The sequence below is a fragment of the Dryobates pubescens genome, chromosome 8 (assembly GCF_014839835.1).
Source record: "Dryobates pubescens isolate bDryPub1 chromosome 8, bDryPub1.pri, whole genome shotgun sequence".
NCBI classification, from domain to species: domain Eukaryota; kingdom Metazoa; phylum Chordata; class Aves; order Piciformes; family Picidae; genus Dryobates; species Dryobates pubescens.
In genome coordinates, this window is record NC_071619.1 from 1,179,956 (window position 1) to 1,192,737 (window position 12,782).

Sequence of the window (12,782 nt, forward strand, 5' to 3'; positions counted from 1 at the left end):
TTTAGATTGGATGTTAGGAACAAGTTCTGCACCACGAGGGTGGTGGAACACTGGAACAGGTTGCCCAGGGAGGTGGCTCATGCTCCTTCCCTGGAGACATCCAAGAGGCTCATCAGGGCTCTGGGCAGCTTGGCCTAGTTGAGAATGTCCCTGCTGGCTACAGAGGGGGTTGGGCTGGATGACCTTTGGAGGTCCCTTCCAACCCAGCCCGTTCTGTGGTTCTATGATTATATGCTTCAGAGCAGTGGTGGCTCTGACCAAGAACTGCATCAACAAGCCCAAATGAAAGGAACTAGAATGAGGCAAACAAAGCCAAATCAACCTCTACATGCAAACTCCTACCCATGAGTACAGTCACCTCACAGGGAGGGAACACACTTAATGATTTGTACAACTCCAGCCTGTGATGCTCTTCCAAAAGAAGATGTGCTGCAACTGAGCCTTAGACTTGAAAGCATTTGTGGACTAAGGGATGTGAGTCTAACTGTGCAAGAAGCCAGACTACAGATTTGCTTCTGGATCTGGCCATAAAAATCTCTGAAGACTGCCTGTGGACCAGCCCTAGTTTGGAGAGGAACTGTTATTTTGCTTGCTGTTACATTCACCTAAGCCCAGGTATTCTTTAAGCTCCTCTGGATGCATCAAGGATCACATCTCTCACGCTGCTTCGAAGAGAGAACATGGACTCAGCATCCTGCAACTGCAGCAGTAAGCTGGCAAAGCTGCTCCAGGCCTTGGATTGCTCTGTGGAGCAGAAGCACAGAGTCTGACAGACTTGGAGACTGAATATGGACGTGGTGTGAGCAGCAGCAGTGAAAGGTTTCCCTGCAGCCCACCCTGATGGGTTAGAAATAGCTCAGATGAGAATAGAGCTCTCCCTCTCCTGCCTGGCCCCAAAGCATCCTCTGGGGCTGCCAAGAAGCACCCAAGAAGCTTTTACAAGAGCTGTGCTGCTGCTGTAAGCACATTTTGCAAGAACTTCTCTGGCACCTGAGAGACACAGCTGCAGCTCCAGAAGAAAACCAGAATGAAAAGAACCCCCCTGTGGGTTCAAGGGGTTTATGGAAGCCCCAGGCACTTCAGCCTAGGGATGAACAGCCACACAGCAACTCACTGTGATCCCACTGCTGAAAAAGACCATTTAAGTATTCACTGGGTATTATCATTTTCTCCTCCTGCCTGTTTCATCCCTTTAAGCAAAAGCCATATTTTAGCCTACACTAATGTTCTGCTGAGACCTGCTGTCTGCTGGTTAGCTGTTTGAAACACTGGATGGGCTCCCAAATATTTGGTCTTACTGCATTTCATGTTTATATATAAACCCAGACATGGGTCACTTGCACTCCATTTGCAGTTCTTGGCTTCCATCAAACAAAGCCAGTGCTGAACAGGCCTGTGATAAGGTTTATGATACACTGAAATTTATGTCCTGTTTCCTTGCTCTTGGCTTCATTGTCCATGGTGCTGGGCACGGGCATTAGCTAGAAACATCACCACACGCACACACAAGGAGACATCAAAGAGCCCACTGAAAGAAAACCTTCCCTCACACATCTATCTATCCCCCTGGGGAGGGATTGGGGCAAATTGTAAGCTTTACCCCCCAGCTGCAATGCATTATTGAGGTGCTGTGCAGAAATGAGCACCACAGAGAGCAAAGTGCATCGACAACATCCCCAAAACAAGAAGGGGGTTCTCTGGTCCCTGAAGGCTGCTGCCAATGCTCTGAGGCACAGTACTAGCTACAGAAATCAACCAAACAGCTGAAGATGAGAAAGTGTTAGAACAGAGGATAGATTTTGTTGTTTAAACATAATCCCCACCCCCCTCCTGATACTTTGGTTTTAATAATTCAGAGGATACTGCCTTCGAATCTTAATTGCAGCCGAGGAAACATCTTTCACCCCGAGGACTCCCTTATTTTCAGGCTGCCTGGTATCAAAGGGCTCACGGCTAGGGCATCCACAACATCAGGCTGCTAAGAAACAGCAACATCTTTCCTCCAGGACTTGCTCAACAAACAAAGGCTGTTCTGTACAGACAAGGCAGAGCAGTGCCTCCGGGAGGCCGGCTGTACGTCGGAGAAGCCATTAGCACATAACAGCTCTGACGCCCTTTGAAGTGCACTGGTGACAGCCCTTTTAGGACACCCAAGGCTGGAGACTCCTGCAGCCTTCCAGGAGCACCAGCCCTCCTCGGCCTTTGCTGATGGCTGTCCAAGCACGGGCTCCAGCAGCTAACTCCTTCCCAGAAATACAGGTCTCCCAGGAGCAGTCTTGATCCCTGTGTGACAGAGATCAAGCAGACCTTTTTCTGGCACTCAAGGATTGGAGTTCATCTTCCTAAAGGCTACACAGTAAGCATTTTTACAGCTTGCAAAGCATCCAAGCACTCTTCATTACAGGCTGCTCAAAAATGCAGGGCTCTAGACAGGTTCCTCAGACTCCTGTGCTGATTTACTCACTGTGCACTTTGCCAGCCCTGGGACACTTGGGATTGCTTTTTAGTGTTGCCTTTTCTTCAGATCCTTCTCTCTCATGCAGACAGATATCTTGCTCCTTAGTCCTGCCTCCCTTCTCTGAAGTGACCAGGAGAGGGTACACTTCACAATTTTCACGTGCCTTGAGTAAAGTCACTTAAAAGGCCTCCTCAAGCAATAAGCTGCTGACACTACCAGCTGAACACCACAAGGCTTTTGCTGTCCTTCACCTTGGTTCTTCACTTTGCCTGGTCAGCTCTAATCTTCTATCCAGTGATGTGCCAGCAGGGATAACCTTTGTGAGACCACACTGCTCTGGTATTTGGTTTTCCCCCCAGGTCATTCTGTGATCCAGCTCACTGCCTGTACTCCTGCACTGCTGTGGGACATGGACAGTGGCAATACTTAACACTGGTACTGTCATCAAATGCTTCAGAAAGTCACACCTAAGCACAGCAAGCAACTCCAATCTCTTTGTCTCCACAGATCCAGTTCCAGTTTTCATAGAACCACAGGATGGTTTGGGTTGGAAGCACCCTTAAAGCTCCTCTAGCCCAACACCTCTGCAGTGAGCAGGGACATCTTTAACTAGCTCAGGTTGCCCAGAACCCCATCCAGCCTGGCCTGGCCTGTTCCCAGGGGTGGGGCATCTCTGGGCAACCTGTACCTGTGTCTCACTACCCTCAGTGCAAACATATCTTCCTCATGCCCAGTCTGAAACTATCCTCTTTCAGTTTATTGCTAGCTTAGGCAACAGCCACAGCAGTGCACGTGCCAAGGCCATCACTTGAAATGTAAACCCTTTGTTTCTTTCCCAGGAAATGACCTCCAGGAGAACGATGCAAATTGTCAAGGAGAGGAGTGACCACTGGCTGCTCTCAGGTAGTAAGAGCAGTGGAAGAAGCACAGACTCATAGAGAGCTTGGGTTGGAAGGGACCTTAAAGATCATCCAGTTGCACCCCCCCTGCCACAGGCAGGGACACCTCCCACTAGATCAGGTTGCTTAAGGCCCTCATCCAGCCTGGCTGTGAACAACTCCAAGGAGGGGGCATCCACAGCTACCCTGGGCAACCTGCTCCAGTGTCTCACCACCCTCACCCACACCAGCCCCAAACCAAGCTGGATTTCTCTCCCAGTCTTTGCAGAGTATGAGGCAGACTCCAGTAAAAAGATCACATTTATTTCTCTGCCTTAGGACAACCTCATGCTACAAATCAAGAGTAAGAAGTTACCTGAAATAGGCAACAAAGTGATCTCATTTTGGTTTTCTGGTAAAAAAATGGTAGTGTTACCAGAAACCCTAACACCTGTGCTGTGGCATAAACAGGCATGTAGTGCAGCTCATGTCCACAGGATAATTAAGATATTATTATAGTCTACAATCAACCATTTAAAGGCACATTCATCACCACCATCCATCAAAGACCCAGCTATCCCTGATTTAATCCCACTCCAGTACAGATGAATCAGAAGCTCAGCCCTGCAGGAAGAATGAGAGACTTTCAGATTCAAAACACAGCCTCACTGGTTTGGGGCTCTTTTGTAGCTGGTTTGTTGGTGGGGTTTTGTCTTGTTCTGGTTTTGTTGGGGGTGTTTTTTAACGTGCTTAGAGTGAGGTATTGATTGATGCCAGAGTGTAAATGAACTGTGAGCAGTGAAATGGTTGGGGAGCGTTAAAGCAGTGGGGTATCTTGCAGTGCTCTCTTCAAGAAAAACAGAAGCAATTCACTCTGCATCCCCTGGCAGAGCACAGCCCTGTCTCTGTTACCATGGCATAACATCACACAAAACACAACAGGAGGAGACACTAGGTGTAAAGCTTCATGGATTTACCTTCTAGATCAACCAGTTTGCTAAGCACGTTGTGTGCCCCACACTGACACAGACCAACGTGCTGCAAGTGCTTTACCTGCACCGATACACGCTTCGGGACATAGAAAGTGCCTGAGCTTTAAGCCTAAGCACACTGACAAGAGTGCTTCCCTCTGCCAAATCAAAGCAAACCTGAGTCCCCAGTGACGGTGCAAGCAGGATGGGCAGCGCAGATGGGAGGAAACAAACACTGGAAGGGGTTTCCAAAACAAGAATGAAAACGAAGTGACTGTGCTCCCCACCCCCACACGCCGCTGCTCGGTTGCTAGGGTCACTGCTTCATCTACATTGCAAGTGAGTTTAATGGCATTAGGAGTTATGAATAACCAAGAGATGCCTGCTTACTTATTGAACTTTCCATCATGGGAAAGCCACTGCAAAGATAACAAAAGGGGCCCCTGCACGCTGCTATTCAGGGTGCCAGGGGGCCTATGGTCTTTCAGTGGTCAGCAGTGAATTACCGGCAGCAACGTGAGAACTGAACACAGCAGAGGATTCCATGGACAGAGGGGCTTTATGAAATTAAGAAGCCACACAAACAAGGAGATTAGGTTTCTGGGAGCTGAGCACACCCTCCAGTGTGGAAGTCTCTGTGGTGGCTGTGCAGGGACTTCACCCAAGGAAGGGGGAGGTCTGTCTGCCACACAGATCTGCCAATGAGACACAAGTTAAGGCTCGAGGTTGGTTAAACCTCTGCAGAAAGCTCTTTGTCCTGCATCATTTCATGCAGCCTCTGGCCTGTCCTTTGCTCCCTCGCCTTCCCCTCCTGCTGAGGCACACTCCTATTTCAGACTCCACCTGTATCCTGCTCCTGCTGTATCACAGTACCTCAGAGGTTGGAAGGGACCTCCAGAGATCATCCTGCCAGAACAGGAGCACTTAGGTTAGTCCACACAGGAATGCATCCAGGTGGGGCTGGAATGTGTCCAGAGAAGGAGACTCCACAACCTCTCTGGGCAGCCTGCTCCAGGGCTCTGTCACCCTCACTGTAAAGAACTTTCTGCTCATGTTGAGCTGAAATCTTCTATGCTCAGGCTTGTACCTCTTGTTCCTTATCTTATTACTGTGCACCAAGAAAAAGAGCTTGGCCCCCTCCACTTGACACCCACCCCTCAGACACTGATCAGATCCCCTCTCAGCCTTCTCTCCTCCAGACTAAGCAGCCCCAGGACTCTCAGTCTCTTTTCAAAGCAGTCCTGAATTCTCTGCATCCCAAACAAGCTTTCAACCCCTGCTTTCCAAACTTTGGGCCCAGCTTTCAGACCACAAGCACAACCACACCAAAGGAGCGAGTCTGTCTGACTGCTGAATATGCCTCTGCAGGCCACTCCATGAGCTACATGTCCAAAGCTCTGTTGACATTTCCATGCACCAGAGTTACAGAGCAGCCATGGCTGACCATGGTCTCTCTCCTGGCTTCCATGCTTCTTTCCAAGCCTCCAAACATCCTGGGATGCAGATTCCTGAGACAGCTGGAGCCAGGCTTATTAGGAAAGCAGCTGCACAATGCTGGGGGTGGGGGGGAACTGACATTTTAAAAGGCTTTTCATGCACTTGCCCTTAGCTAAGATCAGCACAAATAACACTCTCTGGGGGCACCTTGTTGCAGGAGATTTCAGGAGGCAGCATGCAAAGGTCTCTTGGCCTCAGGGCCTACATGAATAATTAGGTTATGAAAATGCAGGATTAAGAAATCAGACAAGAAACCTGGTATTCCTGCCTGCTGTGGGTCTTTACTGTGACTGCCAAGGGTGGGTGGCCAAATGCTGGCTGGGTAACTTCTCAAAGACGTTAGCTTACAGCTTCAAGCTCATTTCCAAAGAGTCAATGGACACTTGGAGTCTTCTCAGTTTGTTGGTTTGTTTTGCCTTTGTTTGCAAAAGGTTTAGCATTCCAGCATCTGCAGGGGGCTACAAGAAGGCTGGGGAGGGACTTTTGAGGGTGTCAGGGAGGGATAGGACTGGGGGGAATAGAGCAAAACTAGAAGTGGGGAGATTCAGATTGGATGTTAGGAAGAAGTTCTTCCCCATGAGGGTGGTGAGAGCCTGGCACAGGTTGCCCAGGGAGGTGGTGGAAGCCTCATCCCTGGAGGTGTTTGCAGCCAGGCTGGATGTGGCTGTGAGCAACCTGCTGTAGTGTGAGGTGTCCCTGCCCATGGCAGGGGGGTTGGAACTGGCTGAGCCCTGAGGTCTCTTCCATCCCTGACAGTTCTATGATTAGGGTAGAGTGGTCCAAAAGCACAGATAACACTGATTATTGGAAATGCAAACCACACCTGACTCAACAGTATTAACCCACGTTATATGCTCTAGGACAAGAGGTGATGCCATGCAAGCCCTCTGCCCTTCCAGCACTGGCAAACTCCTCTGGTGCCCTCAGAGCCGTCACCACATGTGCCACAGGGCCAGGGAACAGCCACCCGAGCCAGGTGCCTTCTGTACTGCCAGTTTCATGGGGCTGGTGCACGATGATGAATGCAGTTCTGAGATTCCTCGTGGAGGGATTAATTAGTGCAAGGCCATATTCATTTGCACGCCGCCGAAGCTGCTCTAGCGGCGAGGAAATTACCATATAGCGCCTGAGGGAACCTGTAAGACACACAGTCACAACAAGCAAACAGAGGGCCACCAGCACCCTTCTGTCCACTGCCACACAGAGAGAGAGCAGCTGTACCACACACACAAATAACTGCTCTCTTTGAGCGTAAACGTGCGGGCAGCCTGCTCCCCAGAGAGCCCAGCTCGCAGCGGCGCCCTGGTGCCAGAAGCGGTGACACTTCCTGCTGCTGTCGAGCATCCACCAATGCTCTGCCTTTCAAAAAGCCATTACTGAAAGCTCTTTGTTGAGCTCTTGCTGGTTGAGGGAAGTTGTCCTCTGCCAGCACACAACGTGGGCGTCCTCAGCCACCCTCAGCCCAGCACACACAGGACTGAGTTCGCACAGAGGAACCGGCAGGATCCAGTCCCTCCCAGTCCCACCATCAGCTACATGAAAATGCACTTAGTCCACTGCAATTTTGGCTTGAAACACAGCAGATGTCCCAGGATTTGATGCTACCACTCAGTAATAGGCTGAAGAGATTTACCCTAAGCAACACAAAGCATCTCCCTGCCTGGGGTTGAGCAGTTCTGAACACATCACTCAGGAGACACAAAGCCTGGAGGGGAGGAAATGAAGGAAGAGCAGAACCATGGCTGGTTCCTTTCCACTTGCCCCAGACCAGATGATTACATGGAAGGTATCTGGTTACACTGCTGTGCTTCAGATGATGGTGAATGCTTTTTGGGATACCAGTCACAAAGCCTCCAGAAGAAAACCTGGCTTTTAGTTTCCAAGATCTAAACAACTTCACTTTTTGCTCTGCTGCTATTATAAAGGAACATGACTTAAATTGTGCACCGGACAGTGCAGACACACTGAAGTACCATCCAGGTCACCTCACACACTTTAAAACCCCAAAACTATCCCCCTCAGAAGAGACAAACTAGAACCACTCCACACAAACACACCCCTCAAATGCCCATGCTTTGGAAACAAAGAGGCCTTGAGATGACATTCAAATCCCTCTCTTGTATTTTTCCTCTCTTCCTTGCTTAGTGCACTTGAATATTTACTGTGATGACACATCCCTTTCCAAAGGGTTAAATTCACTCAAGGAGAAGGGCCTTGTGCTTTTGAACCCCATTTAATCCCTTCTTGGTTTGGACTGCATTGCTCAAAGCCATTCAGTCTGGGATTTCTCAGCACTGGTCATAAATGAAGGCAGTACGCTGATTTTTGTTTAGTTTTACACCAAGCCTCTCCAAAGGTGTGCAAAGAGAGAAAACCTATTTTCCACACATAGTCAAGCAGATGAAACCCACAAGTCCCCAAACTTGCCCAGTTTTCTGTGTGACAGCAGTAGCTCAGTGCTGCTTCCTCCCAGGGAAGCAATCTGAAATGCAGAAAGTGGAGCTTCCTGGAAAGACACTTCTGAGTTTCTGCTTTCAGCTCTGTTGCTCTGCCCCCAGCTGGGGCCAGGCTCATTTCAGGAGGATTAGGTAGAAGAGAGAATGCATTCCATGTCAGAAATCAGTAAAAGTTCCCTATCCCTCTGGACCCTCTCAAAATCATCCAACTCCAGTCTGAGCTCTTGAAAGAAAAGGGACCCTGCATCTGGAACCAAGGAGGACTCCCTCCAATCACATCAGCCACGCTGAACACCGCAGCTGTAGCTTTCAAAGCAGGTAGTGGTGCTGCAGGAGAGGACACTCTCACACACAGCATTTTCTTTCTGCTCTACAGAATGGGCTGGACCCATTGCTCTTCCTAACAATACAATCAGCTCTTCAGAGCCTCCCCAGTTCTATCCACAGGCATTCCACAATCGACAAGTTTCACTCACTGGCAGCATTTCAGCACTTCTGCCCAATTATGAAGTGTCTGTGACAGTTCATAACATGGCCATCAGCATCACAGAGGAACCTACAGTGCCTCAAGGATCCATCTGCACTGGCATAGCCTTTACAGAAGTTTAGCACCTTGCCATCCAGGCAGTTGCCATAAATGTGACAGAGTGAAACCCAACCCAATTTACTTGCTGCTATTCCCTTGGCTGACTTCACTGGACACACTAGAACCACATAAAGATGCAAGACAGTCCAAGAAGTATTTACACAGGGGGCTGACTCTAACAGCAAAGAGCTATTTAGGCAGTAAGAGATTTGCTTTCCAAGAGGAGGCAAGAATTCTCTTCAGTCCCACAGGCACCTCTAATTCCCACCTCTATAAGCATCTTATTTTCATTAAGATCAGTGAGAGTCTGTGTTTGTTACAACAAGAACCACCACACAAGTCCAGCTTTAGAGGAAGAGGCACCACCAGGGTGCTTGCCAGTGTACATTCTGGTAACTGACAGCCTAGGCCTGAGTTTGAGTCTGCATTAAGCAGTTTCACTAATATCACTTCATTACACCACTGTTTACCTCCTCTAAGAGTTTCTTATGCACACACAGACACTTACATTATTAAACACTACATCATTATCACAACCAAACAGAAACTTGAGGCACAAGCCAACCTCAATACACAAGCAAAGCAGCTCTGCTTGCCTGCAGAGCTCTAAAGTTATTTCTCCTCTCTTTGATGCTGAATTCTAGTGAAAAGCAGAACAAACAAACCAACCCCAACGATCCCCATGTGTTTAGGTGGTTTCAGTTTGTGTCTGTAAACTCCAGCCATCTGTGACTACATTGAGGCACTCCCAGGATGTGAAATTGAGTCCATAAAGTTAAAGCCATTTTGGATGGTTCCCTGGAAGAGTCAACATCTTGAGGTGAGTATTGTCTGACTTACAACCTCCCCTGACCATCTCTCTCTGTGTTTAGAGAATCACCATGGCATCTGCCCTTCCTTCAGAGAATTCCCTCCAGACTGCAGAACTTGCCTACTGGTGCAGAACAGACCCTTGAGGACTTGTGTTCCCCACCAGCTACACATGGGTTATAAAGTGTGTGTCCAGTACAGCATCGTGGAGGAACATCACACAGAATCATAGGAGGGTCTGGGTTGGAAGGGACCTCCAAGTCCAGGGGGCTTGGCCCATGCTACAGCAAGCACATACACTAAAGGGGAGAACACCATTTTCTGACCAAAATAATCAGAACTTGAAGTTCTTTACTATGAGGATGGTGGAACACTGCAACAGGTTGCCCAAGGAGGTGGTGGACGCCTCAGCCCCAGGAGACATTCAAGGTCAGGCTCGATGAGGGGCTCTGAGCAACCTGATCTCCTTGGGGATGTCTCTGCTTACTGCAGGGGGTTTGGACTAAATGACCTCTGGAGATCCCTTCCCACCCAGTGCAATCTGATTCATTTCTTAGACATTACAGTGTGGGTGGTTTTCTGAATGGCATTTGCTGATGGTTATTTATTCACTGCCCCACAGCAGACCATGTCTACTGTGTACATGACTGGGCATCCTCCTGCTGACAGCAGCACCTCTGACATTGCTGTACAGAGCTTTAGTGGCAAAGCTGTTTCCCGTGGTGTCTTGGAGCATAGCTGTCACAAGCCACCAATCTGTATTTGTGGGGTGGAGGAACCCATTCTCCTGGGAGTGCCCATTTAATAGCCTCAGCTGTGCTGTGACCTTCTCCATTAATAGATGTCACACCAAGGGCATGCCTTGATTGTCCAACCACAGCAGCACACTGGTTAATGGCTCACCAGCCAGGCGTCATCTGAAGCTCTGTCAAGACTGCCCGAGCACGTGGCTCATCTCATCTGTACTTGAGATGGGAGGACTCAGTCTGGGGGGTTACCAAGCAAAAATGCCCCAGGTCATCTATCAAACCCTGTGGCACCAATCAAGGCAAACCTGAATATTTAACTTTGACATCAAGATAATTCAACATCTCTTCAGCAAGAGCAAAACCAAGCTGAACTTCTTCCTTCAGCCCAACTCCAATGCAAATCAGCAGTGTGGGGTGGGGGAGATGCTCACAGCATCTGAAGGGCAATCAGCAGAACCAGTGTGAGCAAGATGAGCGTGACCTGATCTTGCGGTTTCACCAAAAACCAAGCCCACAAACCAAACAAAAACACCAACAAAACCCCCAAACCCAACCAACCGAACACAAAACCCCCAAACAAATCAAGCAAACCAGCCAACCAACCAAACTAACTCAGACTTTTGAAGAGGGACTGAAAACCCCACCAGAATGTGTTACGATTGTGGAGCCCCAGCTCCCTCTTCTGGACTTGTGGAGCAAGACACACCGGAACAAGTCTTGAGAGTCCCCTCTGGTTTCATACAGCTTAGGCAAAACACGTTACATTCCTCAGCCTCTTTCACACCACAGGATGTTCAGACCTAGAGATTCATCATAACCTATGAAATCACCCTGCACAATACCTCCTTTTGTCCCTCGTGAAGCCCTCAGTTTCTCGAGCGGGCAGTTCTACAGCCTCCCCAGGGGCCGCAGCCAAAGGCACATCCTCAGGAACACGGTTATCCACTTCCTGGCAGCTATCAGGCTTGGAAGTGCTGCAAAACAAGTATTAGAAATAAGCTGACAAGTTTCAGAAGTGCCCAAGAAGCTCTAGTGAAATCTAGAATAGAACAGAACAGAACTAACCAGGTTGGTAAATACCTTTGAGATCATTAAGTCCAACCCAACACTATCTAATCCACTAAACCATGGCACCAAGCACCCCATCCAGTCTCTTCCTAAACACCTCCAGTGATGGTGACTCCACCACCTCCCTGGGCAGCACATCCCAATGGCCAATCTCTCTTTCTATGAAGAACTTCTTCCTAACATCCAGCCTAAACCTCCCCTGGCACAGCTTGAGACTGTGTCCTCTTGTTCTGGTGGCGGTTGCCTGGGAGAAGAGACCAACCCCCACCTGGCTACAACCTCCCTTCAGATAGCTGTAGGCAGCTTGAGAGCTTTAAGAGAGCCACTCACACATCCCTGCAGAAGACAGGCAAGCTGGCTGGGAGAGGGGAGCTCCTGAACTCTGGCTGGATGTAAAACTAGGGGGCTTTAAAAAGCACATCATCCTCATCCCAACTCCAGCTCCCTCCCACCTCCTGCAAATTACTCCTTCCTATTAACCCTATCTTACTTAATTTCTCAGATGACCACATAAGCAATAAGAGTGCAAAGTTCTGACAGCTCTTACAGACTAGAACATCAACTGCCATGAAATTAGTGAAAGAAATCCCCAATGACCACTCTGCATTTCTCACACAGCCTTGTCTCCTCCATGTGCCACCCAAACATTCAATTCATTGGCTTGGCTTTCAAAAGGAAATAAATCTGGGACTTAAAAACCCAAATTCTCTTACTTTTAAAGCTCTTCCTATGCTTTAAAGCTAAAAGTCCCCCAGCTCAGGACACAAATGTTAAGATTACAGGACTGTAATGCTGCTGCAGTTGTTAATTCCTACAAGCCCCTCTGCTCAACAAAGCCTCACAAGGCTCAGAAGCAGGACAGCCATGTAATGCTTTCCAGAGCAAGCAAACACAGGCTGGAAAGGTTGGGTTTCTTCCTAGCAAGGGAAGGTGCTTTGAGGCTCCCTGAGGAGGAGCTCCCTGCAGGAAAGGGATTCTTGCACACAAACACCACCCAGAGCCTAGGAGGTAAAAGCCATCTGCCAGGGAGCAGTGGTTCCCCCTGCTCAAGGCAGACCAGAGCAGAATGCACCACTGAAGCCTGAACAACTTTTCCTTAAGCAAAAAAACAAACTGAAAAGAAAGGCTTTTGACAGTAGCACAAATAAAACTCTTCTCTCCTGAGCCTTCTCTTGCTCTTGAAGAGTGTAAGCCACCCACACATCCAAAAGATCAGCCCAGCAGCACAACTCCGCTGTCCCTCACTTGAAGCACGCTGGCAACCACACTACTGCCCCCTCCCATGTGCCTGGCCACTCACTGAGCTAAG

At 48.9% G+C, this 12,782-nt stretch overlaps 1 protein-coding gene across 7 annotated transcripts in view; it reads right to left on the minus strand.

The window, feature by feature from the left end:
• Positions 1–12,782, minus strand: part of TACC2 (transforming acidic coiled-coil containing protein 2) — a 111,722-nt gene that overhangs the window by 70,811 nt on the left and 28,129 nt on the right. For all 7 annotated transcript variants that reach the window (XM_054163871.1, XM_054163870.1, XM_054163869.1 and 4 more), the window contains exon 3: positions 11,248–11,379. In XM_054163871.1, coding sequence (XP_054019846.1) covers positions 11,248–11,379 — 132 coding nt within the window. The remainder of the gene's footprint in view (positions 1–11,247; positions 11,380–12,782) is intronic.